A 20,970-nucleotide genomic window follows, 5' to 3' on the forward strand; every position below is an offset into this window, starting at 1 on the left:
GGGGACCAAATCTCCTCACCAGGATAGCTATACCAGTAAATTATGACCTTGACGAGACTTTTTTTTTTTTTTTTTTTGAAAAGAAGCACATAACTTCTATAAAACAAAGTTTTTTGAAAGTCTAAAACTGTAGAAAGTATTGTGTGAGCGGTACATTTATGGAAGGGGTAGGCAAGTTCAGTCCTTTACTGCTACCGATATGGAAATATGAATAACTATTCCAAAAAGATACCCAGACTGCTGGGAAGAAAGTATAGGACTCTTGGAACTTTTATTATATTATCATATTTATATTTTATTATATTTAGTTCCATTGAGCCAAACAGGAACGTTCATTGATGCTTAGGCCGACCCCTGTGCCCAGATTGGTTCAAACTGTCATCCATTCAACCAATAAACATAGGTTTTGGTCTTTTGAACCACTGATTAGCATATTTCTTGGCTTTCACTTTACATTTGTTTACATTTACAAAGTGCGTCTTGCATGCATGAAAACAAATGCAAAATAAATTTGCATGACAGTATTCTTTGAAAAAGCACAGAAATACTCACAGCAGAGCCCTTTGAAACAAACCAAAAACAACGTAGGTTTTCACGTCACTAGGCAACGTCCCGGTAAAATAGATTCCGACGCAGACTACAGCCAGCAGATCGATCTATTTGGTTGTTACATTATGAAACCAATTCTTATATAGTTTGTAAAGATTATTTACACTATTTTTTTCTGTTGCACTCTGTATATTTCTTTCTGTTTATATTTTTATTGCATAAGACAATCTGTGCAATTGTTTTCTCTATTTCCTACACTGTTTGTGTTTATTGTTTATACTCAGATTAAGAATATATTTATCTGAAAAAGTGAGCTTTTTTACTGTGTTTTGCTATTTAAAACACGGTTTCTACTATGAAGTTACTGCTGAAATGCTTTTGTACAGGCCTATATCGTCAATTAACTATTAGGCCTGTTTTTCACTGAAAAGTGTCTATAGTACTGTAATATTGTAATATATGGCTATAACTAGTTAGGGGAATGTTCTATATAGACAAAATTTTATTTGGAAGTGTAAAACACCAAAATACAAATTTCAAAAAAAAAAAAAAAATAAATAATATAAAATAAAATAAACTTCAGGAGTTTTTGTTTGAGTACACAGTTAAAAAAAAAAAAAAAAAAAAAACACCCAATTGTTGCTACCGTTTTTTCTCAAATTCTGGAAATTCACTCATTTTTAGAGAAAACAAAAGGAAAATTGTCATTTTAAATTAGCTAGACATAAAGTTCAAGTTGTTATGTTTATAGTGATGTATGAAAATTGATGCTGACTTCTAAAATAGGTCTGAGAAAAAAAAACAAAAAAAAACTAAGAAATGTACAGGTGCCTCAGGTGCCCCCAAAAATGTTAAAGGGTTAAGAGGCTGACAATTAGCATACAGAACATACAGTTGTTTAATTAGTAACACTTTGCCTGCATTTTAAAATCTTTATTTTCACACACAACAGCTTTGTGAATAAGAGAAAACTCTTAGCTAAAAACTTTTACTGCTATTTAGGAGAACTTTTAGTGATAAGATAAAATGTTTTGTGAATACCATCCCAGATCTATACCTTATTCTTTTATTAAGACAAGACACTGCCTGGTGAATAGGGTAAAAAAAAATGAACTAATAGTTATCACCTCACTTACCCAGTTGATTGATTACATAGAAAACTTGTAATATATAAAAAAATGTTTGCAATTATCAAAAAATGTTAGATTTAAATGTCTTAATGACATTTATGTCTTATGTCTTGTTTTTTTGACATATTAGAGTCAAATGTTTTCACAGAGGGAATTGTGGGTATCTCATTTTGTCACGCCATAATTCAGAAAAAAACTTGGAACAGACAGAAAACATTTCTTTTTCTTTTTTGGAAATAAATTGTTGTTTAAAATCAAGCTAATTATATATGAACAAATCCCTCTGTAAAAACCTTCAGGATATAGACTGGAATAAAAATGTAAAATTTTTCATAAAGTGTTTGTAAGTGGAAAGACGAGACACTTATTTCACGAGACGAGACAAGATTTTGGGTTCACGGGAACGAGACGAGATTTTTTAACTTTTTAAAATAAATCCTCAATGAAGAAATATATAGGGGAAAATAGTATTTTATTCAACAAAAACACAAAAAAATGTAGGTGCATTTTGATAGGAACTTGTACTTTATGGAATTAAACTTATATTTAAATGAATTATATGCAGTAATAAAAAACTAATGTAATCTAATGTAAACTAATGCTGCATGATTCTGGATAAACTGAAAAACTATTTTCTTTTATAAACTGGAGATCACGATTCTGAAGAAAAAAAAGGATTAGAAATCTAAACAAAATTACATAATTCACTATTGGTTCTGAATGTTAATGTTCATTGCTTAAGTCTGAAAAAAATGAAGGAGCCCGTGTCTCAATTAATAAAGACTTGTTTCTATTGGAATCTCTTGAATATATAATTCAATGACAAATACTTTTTTTAAACGTGCAGTTTGTCGCCATGCCCTGGTGAAGAGAATAAACGTTGCTCTACATACATATTATACTTTCGTTTTGATCGCTACTGTAGACAATAAGTGATTATATCCAAACTATAAGCTTTTATCCCAGTACTTATGTTATTTAAATGTCTGTAACAAAGACATAATGATGATTATGTGGTTAAAAGTTTGTGTTGCTTTCTGAAACCGCAGCAGTAAGAATGTAGATTTGAATGTCTTCAAAAACTTTCACATAAGTGTCAATAGAGCGCGTGAAACAGTTGTAGCCTAATAGACACAACTGAATCGTTGTCATTCATGAATAAGATCGCATTGGTGTTTGAATAGAGATTGTGATATTTATATAACTATTAGTCATGCAGCTCTAATGTAAACATTGCAAAATGTTTTGCCATGATATCGTCACATTCTCGCGAGACCAGTCAGTTCTCGCGGGACACCATCGGAGCCTTTAGATAACATGAAAATACAGATGTGATTTTTTACAAATAACATTTTTACATCATAATACATAAAAATGTACAATCAAAAGCAGGTTACTTTATACCCACTTTGAACATTACCATATGCATTTTGTAAATGATATAGTACAACAAATTGGCTGAGGACAGTGTCAATGACAAATCAAATTAGAAAAAGAACATCATGGCAGACATAAATATAAAAGAATCTCGATGAACAACATACAGACTTGTTCATTATCTAAGTCTGGTTTTCACCCTTTGTTTTTGCTGAGCTCAATTTTGGTCTATTGTCACACAACTTACCTCAGAATCTCCAAATGACACTTCATATTTTCCAGTCCAGTGCAGAGCAGCTTCACTCCTGAATCCTGTAGGTTATTATTGCTCATATTCAGCTCTTTCATACTGGTATCTGATCCAAGAACTGAAGCCAGAGCTGAACAGCTTTTGTCTGTTAAGCCACAATCATTTAGCCTACGATGGAAATAAGGTTACAGAATCATTAGATTTAATACAAATAATAAATAATAATGGTTCATCTACAGCTTTATTTACTATTAATTATATATTTGAAAGTGTTAGTTCCATGGTTTCAAGAAAAGCATAATTGAGTGAATTGCCTCTTCGGTCATTTTTGAATTTTTAAAAATCGTAGCTTCATCAGAATGAGATGACACTTGGTGACTTTTGTTGCATTAGCTATGTGAGTACACAAAAAAATCAGTGACATGATTCGGATATGTTAAAGGGTCAAAAAAAAATTAGTCACACTTGGCTCCTTCGCGGTCAAAAATGACCGACATAGGAAATGAATGGGAAATACGAAAAAATGTGATAATTCAGATAATCTTTTGGTAATCCAAGCTACAAATCAGCCACTGTGCTGAAAAGAAGTGTTCAGCAAGCAAGGACTGACACTCTAAAATAACAAAAGTACAGAACTGACACACACACGCACACACACGCGCACACACACACACACACACACACAGACACACAGCAATAAGCAGAAAAATGCAAAACCTGATATTTATCCAATAAAAAAATATCTAAACCTTGCCAAAAGTAATCTTTTAGAATGTCTGAATATATTTCTAAATGCAAAGCCTATTAAAATGAAGAAACAGTAAAAAACAAAACAAAAAAACAATAGGAATCCCAAAGCCCCTGTATATATGTATATAGGGAGATACAGGGGTTTACATGACATTACACAAGTTTTTATTTTTTTATGCCACTAGATGGTGCAATTTTTACTTAAAAAAATGGATTTTAAATGCTTTTACTCTATTTTAATGTGAAATGTTGTATTTATTGAAAAATAATAAACACATAATTAAATTAAAAAATATAATATAATATAGAATTCTAGTGGGAAAAAATTGCTCAATAAAACTGTATAAATATTGCATAAATTCATAAAAAATGCTCAAAATTCTAAATAATAATCACAAAATATTATTGAACAAAAATGTATTTAATTGATTTTCCTGAAGAAAAAAAAAGTTACTTTTTAAGGCTTCGGTCACTTTTGACCGCGAGGGAGCCAAGTGTGACCCCTTAATGAGGAGGCCCAGAGGGTTAAACACCTTAACCATTGCAATCATGTGCTCAACATGGCTGTAAAAACACAATGGTCTTTACAGAGTGCTCACAAATATATGCAAAGGAATGTTTGAAAGCAGCTGCCTATCAGCAGGTACCACATTGACCCAGTATTTGGTACTACTGGTACTTCAGTAAAGGCTGAAATTATACATTAAAATAAATCACAATCACTCGTTAGCTGATTACCTGCTGACATTTACTGCACACATTTGACTAACCATCATTATTCAAACTACTTTTCTCTTGTCAAACCTCAGCATCCCTACACAAAGCACTTTCTGCTACTAACAATAATCATTTCAAGGACAATAAATAACTTCATTCTCTGCTAAAGAAAAATACAAGAATATCTTTTAATATTTTTTTCATGACATTTCATAATTCTCAAATTTTTCCATGCATTTTCCAGTACTAAAAAAAAAAAAAAAAATCAGTAATTAATTTTCCAGGTTTTCCAGGATGCATAGGTGCCCTATATAAATGTATTTTTCATATGAAAGCAAAGCATGATTAACTTACAGAGCTCTTTTGGAGGTTTTGATGACTGCCAATAATCTAATGAGACACTCGTCTGATTTATTGAATTTCTGAAGCTCAAACTCCTCCAGCTCCTCCTCTGATGTCAACAACACAAAGGCCAAAGCAGACCACTGGGCAGGTGAAAGATCAGCAGACGAGAGACTTCCTTTGCTAAGGTGGGTCTGAATGTCTTTCACCAGAGTTTGATCATTCAGTTCATTCAGACAGTAGAACAGATTGATGGATCTCTCTGGGGACAGATTAGCTTCAAATTTCTGCTTGATATACTGAACTATTTCCTTTTTGCTCGGGTCATTTCCATCCTGCTGTGTCAACAGACCCTGTAAGAGTCGCTGATTGGACTGGAGTGACAAACCAAGGAGGAATCGAAGAAAAAGATCCAGATGTCCATTATCACTCTCTAGTGCCTTGTCCACTGCAGTCTTGAGCAAATCAATCATGGTTTCACTTTTGTTTTCCTGTTCTGTAGACTCATGAACAAATATACTTCTCTTCTTTATGTCTAGAAACAGATGTGCATAAAGAGCTGCAATAAACTCTTGAATGCTCAAGTGAACAAAGCAGTACATGGTACCAAAAACAATCCCAGTTTCCTCCTTAAATATCTGGGTGCACATGCCTGAATACACTGATGCCTTATAGACGTCAATACCACAGGCTTCCAAGTCTCTGTCATAGAAGATCACATTGTTTCTTTCCAGCTCATGAAATGCCAGTTTCCCAAGTGAAAAGATGGCATCTTTATCCCAGGAAACATCTGGTCTGTATTCTCCATCATACTTTCGGAGACTCTGCAGAACCTGAAAGCGGAGAAAATGTGTGTACATTTGTGTCAGAGTCTTAGGAGTGTCTTCAGTATTTGACTTCTGCTGTGTTTTGGAGGCATCATCAGCCTGATTGTTTTTCTTAACATTATTTATTTTTGCCTCTAAAATGTTCTGAAGAACAGTGGCTGAAATCCAGCAGAAGACTGGTATGTGGCACATGATAAAGAGACTCTTTGATTGTTTAACATGAGCAATGATTTCTTTGGCCAGATTCTCATCCGTGATTCTTTTTCTGAAGTACTCCTCCTTTTGTTCATCATTGAATCCTCGTATCTCTGTCAGCCGGTCGATACAGTCAGGAGGAATCTTACTGGCAGCTGCTGGTCTGGTGGTGATCCAGATGAGTGCAGAAGGAAGCAGATTTCCCTTGATGAGGTTTGTCAGGAGAACATCTTGAGAGACAGGTGATGAAACATCAGACCACGTCTCATTACCATCAAAGTTCAGAGAAAGACGACATTCGTCCAAACCATCAAGGATTAAAAGAATTTTGAAATTATTCCTCCTTTGAAGGTTCAGTCCTTTTGTCTCTGGGAAAAACTGAATTAAAATGTCCATCAAACTTAATTTTTCGTTCTCCTTTAAGTTCATCTCTCTGAACGGAAGAGGAAATATGAAGCTGATATCTTGATTTTCTTGTCCTTCAGCCCAATCCAGAACAAACTTTTGCACAGAGACTGATTTTCCAATGCCAGCAACTCCTTTTGTCATTACAGTTCTGATCTGCTTGTCTTCGTCAGGTGCTTCAAACAAATTTTTGCATTCAACCTGTATCTCCTGTGATGCATGATGTCTCGAAGCAGCTTCAATCTGTCTTACCTCATGTTCAGTATTGACCTGTTCACTACAACCCTGAGTGATATAGAGATCTGTGTAGATGTTATTCAGAAGTGTAGAGTCACCTTGCTTTGCAACTCCTTCTAACACACACTGATATTTCTTCTTTAAGCTACATTTTAGCTGATGGATGAAGAACAGCTCATCTACATAGAAAAAAAAATATCTTAGTTTCTCTCCTACAATGATAAGTGACAGTCTGACAAATTGTCATGAGCCTCTTACCTTCTAGAGTATCAGCAGCTTCATCTTGCTTCATCTCTCTCAGGAAGTAGAGTGTGAGATCAAGAGCTGCTTCTTTGATCCTGCATCTATTCTCATTAAAATCCTTAACAAAGTATTGCAAGTCCTCTTTTTGTAATATTTTCTTAAACTTGTCCATTTCTTTCTTCAGAAATGTGGTTATTTTGTTCTCAAGATCCTACAAAGCAAGACAAAAGTGAATGAAAGAAATTCATCCATATTTGGCCAAAACTACTTTTTCAACAATTACAAATATTTGTAAAAAAAAAAAAAAAAAAAAAAAAAAAAAAACGTTTATAAGCTGCCAGTATTATTAATAATGCATTCTTTCTTATTTTATGGGTTTAAAAAAAAAAGGTCAAGAAGAATTACAAATAACATGTCATTCACACTCTTGTGCAATAACATATTTGTTTATCATAATTATACATTTTTTCAAATGTGTTTTATTACCTGGAAGATTCGCAGAAAACTGTCTGTAAAGTCATTGTGGTTCCTGTTAGTCTGAAAATCTGGATCTAAGGTTTCATTCTGAAGCCTGTGACTGAATAAAATAAATCAAAATACTGCATTTCTGGGAAAAATATAAATTTTAGCAAAGAGAAAAACAATACTTTGATAAATTTAAGAACTAGAAAGTTATATGAAAATTATTCAGATACACTTTCTGACACAGTTTATGTGTAAACAAAAAAAAAGAAACCCATTAAATACCGTTTGGTTTGTGATGCTATTTCTTCACTGAAGTTTGGTCCTTTACCCCTTGACCAGTCACTCTTCACAGACACAGAGCTGGACACATGTGTGCCTGATCTTACACTGATGACACAGAAAGAAAAGAAACTTTACTACAGGAGGTTCATTCGTGTTTTATATTGGCACACATTCTTGTGTGTAACAATAACAGTAACAATGTTGTCGTAATAATTACTGTATCCGTTTGACCCCGAGTCAAACCTGTTATCTACAAAGTTAATATTTAATGACGTTTTAGCTACAAATTAATTTCATAAATTTTTTCTACGTTTTTAATTATAACAATAATCAGAATTATTAGTAATAATATTGATATAGAAAAATAAAAATTTTCACCAAATTGTGTTTTTTATAATATTTAACAAAAAAAAAAGGTTAATCTGAAAACGTTTCTTGTTACAGTTCAGATTTTCTTGCTTCTGATTTTGGAATTCACTGGATATTGCCTCTCATAACGTCATGAATTCTTGTTACACATCGATACGATTTTTAATTAATTTGAAACGAAAGAATGAAAGAGAGATTAAAGTGAAGTAGTAGAAATGTAATTCGAACAGTATCTTTTCGGAGCTGAAAAAAAAATTCTGACTGCTGTACATAATATTTATTTCTGTAGTGTTAGTATGTGTTTTATAAATGCGATGATGCCCATGATTCCAGACAGATTTCTTATATGAGGGAAAATTAACCCTAAAAGGGGAGACATATCCTGGGGGATTCAAACATTTGAGAAGCTGTTGGGAGAAGCAGTGAAGGTGCAGGTCTTATATCTTGGTTTCAATTTAAAAGGGTGTTTGTTGTGAACATTTAGATGAGGTGACTTTGTTTCTACATTCTTTGTTTAGCTCACAGGCAGCATTTAAAACTGCATGACCGCCTGTAGAGGGAAATCCATTCACCCTCCCATAAAAGCTGATCTAGTTCACATATTTTAACCTGTTTAAAAAGCTGTTGATCAGCATTACCTTTGCTTTCATTGGTTTACATTGGAGCTGCCCAGTGGCAAGGCCCCGGGGGTGGATGAGATCCACCCTGAATACCTAAAGTCTCTGGATGTTGTAGGGCTGTCTTGGTTGACACGCCTTTGCGACATCGCGTGGAGGCTGGGGACAGTGCCTCTGGACTGGCAGACCGGGGTGGTAGTCCCTCTTTTCAAGAAGAGGGACCCGAGAGTGTGTTCCAACTATAGGGGGATCACACTCCTCAGCCTCCCCGGGAAGGTCTACGCCAGGGTACTGGAGAGGAGAATTCGTCCGATTGTCGAACCAAAAGGATCCAAAAGGAACAATACGGTTTTCGTCCTGGTCGTGAAACAATGGACCAGCTCTATACCCTCTTCAGGGTGCTGGAGGGTTCATGGGAGTTTGCTCAACCAGTCCACATGTGTTTTGTGGATCTGGAGAAGGCATTCAACCGTGTCCCTCGCGGTGTCCTGTGGGGGGTGCTCTGGGAGTATGGGGTCCGGGGTCCTTTGCTAAGGGCTGTCCGGTCCCTGTATGACCGGAGAAGGAGTCTGGTTCGCATTGCTGGCAGTGAGCCGGACCTGTTCCGGTGCGGGCTGGACTCCAGCAGGCCTTTGTCACCGATCCTGTTCATTATTTTTTTGGACAGGATTTCTAGGCACAGCCAGGGGCTGGAGGGGGTCTGGTTTGGGGACCACAGGATCTCATCTTTGCTTTTTGCGGACGATGTTGTCCTTTTGGCTTCCTCAAGCCAGGACCTACAGCAGGCACTGGGGCGGTTTGCAGCCCAGTGTGAAAGGGTGGCTTCTCCTCTTCAGGTTGGTGGGGAGTCGCTGCCCCAGTTGGAGGAGTTTACGTATCTGGGGGTCTTGTTCACTAGTGAGGGAAGGATGGAGCGGGAGATTGACAGACGGATTGGTGCAGCTTCTGCAGTAATGAGGTCGATGTACCGGTCCATCTACGTTCCTACTCTCACCTATGGTCATGAGCTTTGGGTAATGACTGAAAGGAAGAGGCCCCGTGGAAGACCCAGGACATGCTGGAGGGACTACGTCTCTCAGCTGGCCTGGGAATGCCTCTGTGTTCCGCCGGAAGAGCTGGGGGAAGTTTCTGGGGAGAGGGAAATCTGGGTGTCTCTGCTTAGACGGCTGCTCCCACGACCCGGTTCCGGATAAGCGGATGAAAATGAATGAATGAATTTACATTGGAATTTTTGTAAATTATTCCTTTTTTATTTTTATTTTTTTATTCTCATCTTATTTTTATTGTTTGTGTTGTTGTTGTTGTTTTCTCTGTGTACAGAAAGCTAATGACACTGAAACAAATACTTGTATGAGCAAGCATACTTGGCAATAAAGCTGTTTATTCTGATTCTTATGTTTGTTGTTATCTGTCTCTGAATGTTTATATCTTAAGCGATACGTCACCCTTTTTAGGGGTACAAGTCAACATATAAAAACATATATACAGACTCTGTGATTTTGTAGCTTGTGTTTTAGAAAATCTAATCTTTTTGTAATCTTGACAAAACACATATTGTTGGATAGTTCTGACAACTGTGATAAGTGATACTGTGACAGAAAAAAAGATTGATTTATGACTGAAAACTGCATCAAATAAATTCAATAGAGTTTGGCCGTAACCCAGTGGTTATTATTGGTATAGTGCTCAAACTAAATCTCACAGGAACCACAATTTATGTAATAGCAACTTCAAAACTGGAATATAACTTGGTTTGACATAGGGCTTTGATTTTACAGCAATTATAGAATGCAACATTTAATAAAATATTGTATACAAAATAAATAGTATACTACCTTTATCTTTACTGTACTTTGAACATTCTGTTGATAATAAGCAACATTGCACATACATGTCAATCAACTCATTAGATTGTCTGCTTTAAACCACTTCAAAACTGTATTTTGTACCATTCATTGCTGTGGCGCAAACAGCACTTCTGTATAATCTCTAAAAAGCTATCACTCATTTTAGTTTATTGCAATCTCACAAAGTTACATTCACAAGCATACAGAACTCAACACTGAAGAAAACCTGCAGAGTTTTGAGTGTGGACTCTAACTTAAAAAACATCTGATTGGTCACATATGACTGTTATTGGCTACTCCACAGAGCCCAAACCAAGGTTATTTTCGTAAACAAAAACTAAAACTAAGACAAAAACTATTGATCAGAAAACATTTTCGTAAACTGAAATAAAACAAAATGCCAAAATAAATAAAAAACTAGAGCAAAAACAAAACTAACAACTTTCATTGAAAAACTAACTAAAATAAAATACAGGTCCTTTTAAAAAAATTAGCATATTGTGATAAAGTTCATTATTTTCTGTAATGTACTGATAAACATTAGACTTTCATATATTTTAGATTCATTACACACAACTGAAGTAGTTCAAGCCTTTTATTGTTTTAATATTGATGATTTTGGCATACAGCTCATGAAAACCCAAAATTCCTATCTAAAAAAAATTAGCATATGAAAAGGTTCTCTAAATGAGTTATTAACCTAATCATCTGAATCAACTAATGAACTCTAAACACCTGCAAAAGATTCCTGAGGCTTTTAAAAACTCCCAGCCTGGTTCATTACTCAAAACCGCAAGACTGCCGACCTGACTGCTGTCCAGAAGGCCATCATTGACACCCTCAAGCAAGAGGGTAAGACACAGAAAGAAATTTCTGAACGAATAGGCTGTTCCCAGAGTGCTGTATCAAGGCACCTCAGTGGGAAGTCTGTGGGAAGGAAACAGTGTGGCAGAAAACGCTGCACAACGAGGAGAGGTGACCGGACCCTGAGGAAGATTGTGGAGAAGGACCGATTCCAGACCTTGGGGGACCTGCGGAAGCAGTGGACTGAGTCTGGAGTAGAAACATCCAGAGCCACCATGTACAGGCGTGTGCAAGAAATGGGCTACAGATGCCGCATTCCCCAGGTCAAGCCACTTTTGAACCAGAAACAGCGGCAGAAGCGCCTGACCTGGGCTACAGAGAAGCAGCACTGGACTGTTGTTCAGTGGTCCAAAGTATTTTTTTCGGATGAAAGCAAATTTTGCATGTCATTCGGAAATCAAGGTGCCAGAGTCTGGAGGAAGACTGGGGAGAGGGAAATGCCAAAATGCCTGAAGTCCAGTGTCAAGTACCCACAGTCAGTGATGGTCTGGGGTGCCATGTCAGCTGCTGGTGTTGGTCCACTGTGTTTTATCAAGGGCAGGGTCAATGCAGCTAGCTATCAGGAGATTTTGGAGCACTTTATGCTTCCATCTGCTGAAAAGCTTCATGGAGATGAAGATTTCATTTTTCAGCATGACCTGGCACCTGCTCACAGTGCTAAAAACCACTGGTAAATGGTCTACTGACCAAGGTATTACTGTGCTCAATTGGCCTGCCAACTCTCCTGACCTGAACCCCATAGACATCATAGAGAATCTGTGGGATATTGTGAAGAGAAAGTTGAGAGACGCAAGACCCAACACTCTGGATGAGCTTTAGGCCGCTATCGAAGCATTCTGGGCCTCCATAACACTTCAGCAGTGCCACAGGCTGATTGCCTCCATGCCACGCCACATTGAAGTCGTCATTTCTGCAAAAGGATTCCCGACCAAGTATTGAGTGCATAACTGAACATAATTATTTCAAGGTTGACTTTTTTTGTATTAAAAACACTTTTCTTTTATTGGTCGGATGAAATATGCACATTTTTTGAGATAGGAATTTTGGGTTTTCATGAGCTGTATGCCAAAATCATCAATATTAAAACAATAAAAGGCTTGAACTACTTCAGTTGTGAAGTAATGAATCTACAATATATGAAAGTCTAATGTTTATCAATACATTACAGAAAATAATGAACTTTATCACAATATGCTAATTTTTTGAAAAGGAACTGTAATAATTATCAAAAATAAATAATCGTTTTTGTAATCATTAGCCCTACGTTCTCACGTTCTCAAGCGATCAAACCAATACACTAGAGCTGCTTAATCGTTAAAGGATAGAGATTCAAACACCCACGCAATCTCATTTGTAATGTGTAATGTAATTGTAATGTGCTTTTGAAAGTAATTGGCGCTTCAAATAACGTGTGTGTCGATTTCATTGTCTGGCCACTAAATGGAAACAAGTAACTGTTAAAAAATGTGTCAATGAATAGAGATTGATTCAAAAACGCAGATTCATCCAGTAATGTTTTTGTGAGCAAGACATTTATTCAATCATAACCAACACCGCTAACCTGTGTTGAATAAACTCATAAAAGTTACACTTAGATTAACACCAACAGCTTTTAAGCAGAAACACTGTGGAAAATTAAGGGAAACTGGGGAAAACTCACTCACACCAGCAGTATTCTCACTGCAAACTCCACTCACTCACCGACAACATCCAGAAAGAGAGAGACCGAGAGAGAACAATTTACAGCAAAGGAGTCTTCAGTTGCCATGATTATTTTGACTTACTTAAATTACCATATTATTTACATTTTCTACCCACTATTGTGCAACTTGAAACCAAAATGTAAAACATTTTAATTCTGGGGTTGTACAGGACTTATCACATATGATAAATCAAATCTTTTTAACTAGGCTAAATATTCCTGTATATTAGACACTTAACAAGTTTCAAGATGTTATTAACCGGTAGGATTTTTTTCGCAAAGCATTTGACATGACAATTGTGAGAGAAAACACTCCTTGTTGAAGAGTGTTCTTTCTTTCTCTTAAACCAGACCCAGTCTTACCTCTGTTTCTGTGAGAGACTCATCTCGGACGGAGAGTCCTTTCCTCGCTCCTCTGACATACTGCAGATAAACTGCTCAACACTGGGATCTTTGTGTCTCTGAAGACGATCAGATGCTCATCATGACCTGAACATGACAATGTGTCACTGACATCAATATCAGGATAGTTCAGAGGATTAAATGATGAGGAAAAACAACTAGAGCTGAATGTTTGAATTATCAAACAACCAATCTTAAAAAAAAAAAAACCATAATTGGTGTCATAATCTCTTCAGATCACTCACAACGCATGCCTTTATTCACGTGCACATTACTATACAGCAACTTTCGGAATATTAAGATGTTTAAAAGAACATTCATTTGTTGCTCGGGTTTACAGACCTCTCTATCTGGAAGCATGTCTGCAGCTGTGTCAAAAGCTATGAATCTGTATAACTGGTATTATTTATGATAGTCATATGTTTATGCTACTAATTTGCATTGTATAAAACATTGGAGTAGTGACTGTTCTGCCACCATTTGTAGCTGTTTTAATTAATATTGTGCTTTACGGCTTTGTATAGCGTCACTATACTGTACACTAAGTGCAAATAGCACACGTTGTTGGCAAAGAATATTAACACTAACTCCATCCACCAGTGTGTGATAAGACTAGTGAACACTATAAAAGACAACAGTCTTAATTTCTCCCTTTTCAAATATTTTAATAAAAATAAAGGAAACTTTTTTTTTATGTCTATTTGCTTTGCCTTGAGAACAACAAAGTTGTTATTTTTCTTGTGAAGAAAAAAAGTGTTACTACAGGAAAAAAAAAAAAAAAAACTATTATTAACTAATCAACCAGCCCAGGATTTGCTGAATTAAACTACTACTAATTTAGAAAAGACTGTTTTACCTTTTGTTTCTTTTTTGGGTTATGTTATTTATTTATTATCACAGTAAAGTGTTATTTTTTTCTTTCCAACTTCTGGTGTCCTCTAAGTTTTATATCTACCTCCCTCACTCAAGTCTACAACTGCTCCAGTGTAGTATTTGTATCGGAGGACAAGTGCTACATACTGTCTGTGTGTGTGTGTGTGTGTGTGTGTGTGTGTGTGTGTGTGTGTGTGTGTGTGTGTGTGTGTGTGTGTTTGCACTAAAGCTGTGTGCTGCACAAATCACCTCACATGTAGTTTACAATGTTACTGAACAAGGTGATGTAAACAGCAAACTGCAAGCACTATTTGCTAGTAAAACAAAAACAGTGAAAGAGTGCACTTCTAGATTACAAAAAGACCAGGCATCCAATTTGATCCCATAAAAATCCTATAGAAAACGTCCTACAGAATATTTATGTCTTGTCAAAAAAATCCTAAAGAATTCCAATAAGAATTTTGTACAGGATTCTTATTGGAATTTCTATCATATTTTGGAACCATTCCAATAGGATTTTGATAGGAATATTCTTATAAGACATATTGATCATTCCTAAAGGATTTTTTTATGGGATCAAATTGGATGCTTGTTCATGTCTTTATGGGAACTTTTTTTTTTTTTATCTAAAGGTGCACTTTTCAGCTGTTCTGCTAACAAATAGTACTTGCAGTTTGCGGTTTACATCGCCCTGATGTCGATGTTGTTCATTGTGTGTTGCTTACCAAAAAATCCTAAAGGATTCTGATAAGAAACTTGTACAGGATTCTTATTGGAATTTCTATCATATTTTGGAACCATTTCTATAGGATTTTGATAGGAATAGTAGGATTCTTCTTGAAAGATACTTTAAAATAAAACAGGATCCCATTAAAATCCTGTAGAAATTATCCTACAGGGTATTAATGTCTTGTCCTAAGAAAATCCTATAAGACAATTCCCTAATGAAATCCTTTAGGAACGGTTCCAAAATATGATAGAAATTTTGATTTTAATCCAGTATGTAGAGGATTCCTTGTGGAATCCTTTAGGATTCATAGAGGATTCCTATTTGAATGTATATTAAGGTGAGTTAAAGTGAACTGCAAGACACTAAACTAATATAAACAATAAAAAAAGAAGCGTACCGTTAGGATTCTTCAAAATTCTTGAAAGATGCTTTAAAATAAAACTCATTAAAATCCTGTAAAAATTATCCTACAGGATATTTATGTCTTGTCCTATAAGAAAATCCTATAAGACGATTCCTAATGAAATCCTTTAGGAGCGGTTCCAAAATATGATAGAAATTTTAACTGGAATCCTGTAGAGAAATCCTTCAGGGTTTTTTTTTTTTTTTTTTGACAAGGGACAGGTTTGACCACATACTTTCGGCCTTGCGTCATCTAACTGAGAATAAAATAAAGCTTTTAGAATTATCGTAATGCTATTTTTTTACAGACTAGTAAAAATGTTTTAACGTGTGTCGTTTTAAAGCGGGTTGTTTTAGTAATATCTAGGATTTACTAAATATTAGTAATATTTAGTAAAAATCTTTCTGCCTCTCGGTCGTTTGTTACTTCGGTGACGGGTATAAGTTATTACTTAAAACACGCTTACATATAGCTATACAATGCGTTCATCATTCTCCTAAACTGTAATCGTGAAAGTATTCAAACTTACTTGCAATAGTTCAGACGGTCTTGTGCTGTAGGAACAGAATCCGGAAGTCTTTAAAACACTTTCGGTTTGTGATCGCTGTAAACACCTGTGGGATCCTTCACGATTGATGTTTGTCACATGATACGACTCCATTTTAGAGAAAATCAAAGTCCAGTTAACAACTGATCTAGTGCATTACTGCCACCAACTGGACAGGAATATAATGCACAAACACACCTGCTTCCACCTTCTTCCTTCTGCAGATTACAAACTAATATAGTGCTGTTTCTTCCTATTCTCCCTCTCCTGCAGATAATGTAGACTCTTCTCGATTCACCTCGTTCTTGTAAATGTGTGAACTTTGAAGGGTTCGTTGAATAATGACAGACAAATTATATAAAATATTCCAAGCCAAACATATAAATCTGAAAGGTAATAATTATTATATAACAGAATTATATAGTCCTGTTTTTATTTGAAGAAATTCCATTACATTCCTTTCATTACAGCAATAGCCTGATACATTCAAATTGAATGATTTCATTCAGTTAGCCTGTAGGTTATGATGAATAATTGAGACAGATGAAATGTATGATTCATTGAAATAGTTCAGAACTCAATTATAATGAACTTTCAGTTTCTACATACAAGGCAAGGCAAGTTTATTTATATAGCACATTTCGTACACAATGGTAATTCAAAGTGCTGTACATAAAAAGGAATTAAAATCACAACAGCAAATCATAAAAATGTAAAATAATAATCACATTTAAGATGATTTAAAAAATTGATTTTAAAAATAATTAGCACAGTAAAATGATTATACATAAAATAATGTAGTCTGTTCGGACGTAGCACAGTGCTCATTCAATAAATGCACACAGAGATCTAATCTCTTCATCATCCAGTCATTTTTTTTTAAAGAAACATATAAATCCTTTAAAACTAAGTTTTTGCAAAGTCTAAAGCTGCAGAAAGTTTTATGTGAGGGGTATGTTTAGGGCAGGGGTATGCAAGCTCGGTCCAATATATCCTTATCTTTGATGGCTATTTTGACTGTTTAGGATTCTTCTTTTATTACAAAGTACTACTTCTACCTCTATGGAAATATGAATAAATATTCCTAAAAGATACCCAGACTGCTGGGAAGAAAGTATAGAAGCTGGACTTTAAGTGAATATCCTTGATCTGCATCTATACAGATTTATGTATCCAAATTAGGGATGGGCACTTTGGTTAATTTCTCATTTCGATCATCCATAGGTTTCAAAAATGTTTAATTGAGTAATCGATGGTGGAGCTTGTGCGGGGGCGGGGTGTGGCCATAATGGATATAATGGAAAAAAAATCTGAAGACTGTAATTAAAAATGAATGTTAAATATAAAAATGTGACATGAAAACTTGTCTATGAAAACATGAACACATGATTAGGACACGGTTAGGTTATGATTATGATTGATATGTTAATAATAAAGAAGCATCTAAAAAAGAATATCCGTGAAGTGTGACTTTATGTCATTAAACTGAAGCCCATTCTATGACACATTCTATGATATTAATCAAATAACTGTAACACGAAGACTAGTAGGAAGCGTGCACTCTAAAAAATCCTGGGTTATTTTTTCTACCCAAATGTTGGGTTAAGCCATTTGGGTCATTTTTGGGGGTTATTTTCTCAGTCTTGGGTAGTTTTTGAGTAGTTCTACGTAACCCAACCGCTGGGTTATTTTCTGGGTCATTTTCACTGAGAGTTGAATCAATGCACCCCTCCCCGACCCGGACGCATCAACCCAGCTCCTTGGGTCAAATCAACTCAGGCGCAGGGTCAGCTCAGGTAGCGAGCGCAGCGCGGGCTGACTGAATTCGAGGTGGAGGTGGAGGCCACACACCCTCTGGAATTTGGATAAATAAGGTTCGTATCAGTATATTCATACGAATAACATGTGTTTTTTAACCTGTTTATACACATAACAATAATATTGAGGGCTAAAAGACAAATGTGCGATAAGAGTCTAGTTTACGTGCGCTGAGAGAGTTTCGTTCGTTTTGGTTTTACTGGTTTCTAATGTCAGCTTGTCTGGACAGTAAATAGGTTTCTTCGGTTTTCTACTTTTAAAAAATGTTTTAAACGTTCCCTTTGGTCCATTACATATCTTAACCATATCTTTAATACATTTTTTTACACGTACAGTCAAAGCTGCACATCCCCCACCGCCCTGCAGTGCTGCTGAGTCAAAACAACCCAGTTGGTGGGTCATCTGTCGCGGGGATTTTTGAATCGTCAGCGGGAGGAATTCTAGACTGCACTTTTCAAGCAGACTGTCTTCAGCGTTTTTGTGTTGAAATAAAGGTTTGTATTTGTCTTCATATCATTTAATCATTACCGACTGGAAAATGTGCCTTTCTGAATCTAAAATATCACTATAATGATGGATCATAACAGCCGAGCGATCGCAACAGGCGGCCTGTGTGCATTTCTTGTTGCCCGCGTCCTGATGAAGCAACTTCAATTGGTGAGCTGATGTGCGATTTTTATCACAGAAAGAGGCAGATAATATATTTTATACAGTAATTATGACTAGTCAATTCATTATAATTATACTTTATTACTATGAAATGCAGATGGTTTGAAGAACACAAATAAACCATTGCCGCGTCGTAAGTTTTCTGTCCTAGCCTAACGTTACTGTCTTTGAGATTAGATTCAATCACACACGCAATCTTATTCATAAATGACAAGATTAAACGTCTATTAGAGCCCTAATCATGACACTCTGATTTATATTCAAAACTGCACTGGCGCTGATCTAGAGAGAGCAGTTTACATAATTTTATATGAAACATCTTTACAAAGTCGTTTGTATGGTTATTTCTGGATTACAATCTTTCACAGAAGTACTGGAATACAAGATAATATTTCGGATAAACACTGCTGTCTACAGAAACGATCAAATCACCTTAATAAAGAGTGTATCAATTACAACATATGCCAGCAGGTGGAGACAAGAGACTTAAAATGGGATTTATTCAAAAACGTTGATTCGTTCAGGAATGACAAAAAAAGTTAAATTTGACAAATCAGTGAAAGTTATTGAACCATTTGTTTAACTTATTTTTTCATCAGTTCGTTAAATATTGTATTTTATAAATAGACTGCAGCCGTTTTACTAGAAACTCTAGTAAATTGCATGTTATTTTGATTAGTTGTCTGTTGTTTTTCAGAATCATTGTGGAAGAATGGTGATATGTATTACAAATATAGTTAATATAAATATGGAGAAAAAAACTTCTTTCTAAAGAAATTTATAAACTATATTTGCTCAGGTTATAGCATTTTGAATTTGTTCAATACTAAGTATGAATGCAATTTTTTGCATTAATCTTGGAAAGCAAACTTGTAATCCAAGTTTTTTGTTACTTATTTTTATACTAAATCATTATTAATGGTTATAATTAACAATTATTAACTTGCTTACTTTACAGTAAGGTCTCCTTTGTTAATATTAATGTGTATAACAATAACAATAAGCAATTAGCAAAACATTTGTTACAGTATTTATACATTTTTATTAATGTTAATTTATATATTAAAATAAATAAATAAATAAATAAATACAATTATTGTAAAGTGTTACCAAACCTCTTTTGACTTGCTTTGTATGCCTGTCAGTGGCTCTGTCAAAGTGGGCCATAATAATTTTCAGATATTTCGCCTCATCCAAAGCTCTGGCCCTTGATTTAATAAACATTTTGGATTAACTCCCCAATCTAACATACCCACACCCCAATATTCTGTTTCACATTTATTAATTTGCATTATCTGTCCTTTAGGTTGGAACAAATATGGTGGAGTACCTCCAGCAAGCTGAAGCATCAAGACCTTACCCTTACGTACTGTCACTTGAAAATGGACACATTGTCTCCCAGGCATTTGTCATCCTCACAGGAAAAGCTTTGGAGCAAAGCACTCTCATTGGGGCAGTAGATGTATACTTCAAATCATTTTATGTTTTTGACATAAAAAAAACAGTGTTTCTATTGTTGGGAGTTTATTAAAAATGTTAATGAGTTGGAGCGAAGTCAATCCTCTACAGTGAAATTTTACACTTTTTTTTATAACCAACATACTGGTGACTATCAATTACATTTTTGTGAAAATGTTTTACTGGCAAAATGCTGTAAGTTTTATTTTGGTGTTCATACTGTAGACTAAAAACAACATGTTCATAATTTAGTCTAAAAACAATACTGCTTTGTAACATACAGTTGTTCTTGAGATATATTATAGTTTTAATTTCATGTGCATATGGATTAATGTGCAAACTGTTTTACTAAACCATGGGTTTTGTGGAGTTCATGAATTTTTTAAATGTTAAAACATTTGCAGTTTTTCAACTTACAACTACAAAGAAATAGTTTTGAATGCTGTATATAAATCGAATTTTATTGTATATATTAAAAATATTAATGAAAAAATAAAGCTAATACAATGTTGACCCTTTTATTCATCATGTGGTATATTTCATTTTAAAAGATTATTTTAAAAGGCATAAAAATAAATTATTTGAAAATATAACCCATTTATTAAATAAAATTAACCCATCATTTTAGTAAAAAATAACCAAGTTTTGGGTAGAAAAACAACCCATTTGGTGGGTTAAAATGAATAACCCAAATTCTTGGGTTAATTTAACCCCATATGGGTTCTGTCCTATATTTACCCAGCCCCTGGGTTAAAAACTACCCAATTTGGGTTGTTTTTAACCCAGTGTTTTTTAGAGTGTGTGAGATCCAAATGCTAGCTTTATTGAACAGATCGTTGTCAAACAGGCAGGGTCAAATACCGGCAAACAGGAACATCCAGGGCAAGACAGAAGCGTAATCC

General features: G+C 35.1%; 3 protein-coding genes across 3 annotated transcripts in view; 1 reads left to right on the top strand and 2 right to left on the bottom strand.

The window, feature by feature from the left end:
• LOC141338675 (NACHT, LRR and PYD domains-containing protein 3-like) overlaps positions 1 to 16,218 on the bottom strand; it is a 102,274-nt gene extending 86,056 nt beyond the window's left edge. Inside the window, exons 1-2 of the mRNA XM_073844281.1 lie at positions 16,106 to 16,218; positions 13,532 to 13,657 (exon numbers count right to left, since the gene is read on the bottom strand). Coding sequence (XP_073700382.1) covers positions 13,532 to 13,590 — 59 coding nt within the window. The 5' untranslated portion in view covers positions 13,591 to 13,657; positions 16,106 to 16,218. The remainder of the gene's footprint in view (positions 1 to 13,531; positions 13,658 to 16,105) is intronic.
• The window catches only part of LOC141337866 (uncharacterized), a 287,141-nt gene that overhangs the window by 162,994 nt on the left and 103,177 nt on the right, over positions 1 to 20,970 (top strand). The gene's annotated exons all lie outside the window — the stretch shown is intronic.
• LOC141338689 (uncharacterized) overlaps positions 1 to 20,970 on the bottom strand; it is a 227,801-nt gene that overhangs the window by 126,476 nt on the left and 80,355 nt on the right.

This window comes from Garra rufa, chromosome 7 (assembly GCF_049309525.1).
Source record: "Garra rufa chromosome 7, GarRuf1.0, whole genome shotgun sequence".
In the NCBI taxonomy this organism is placed as follows: Eukaryota; Metazoa; Chordata; class Actinopteri; order Cypriniformes; family Cyprinidae; genus Garra; species Garra rufa.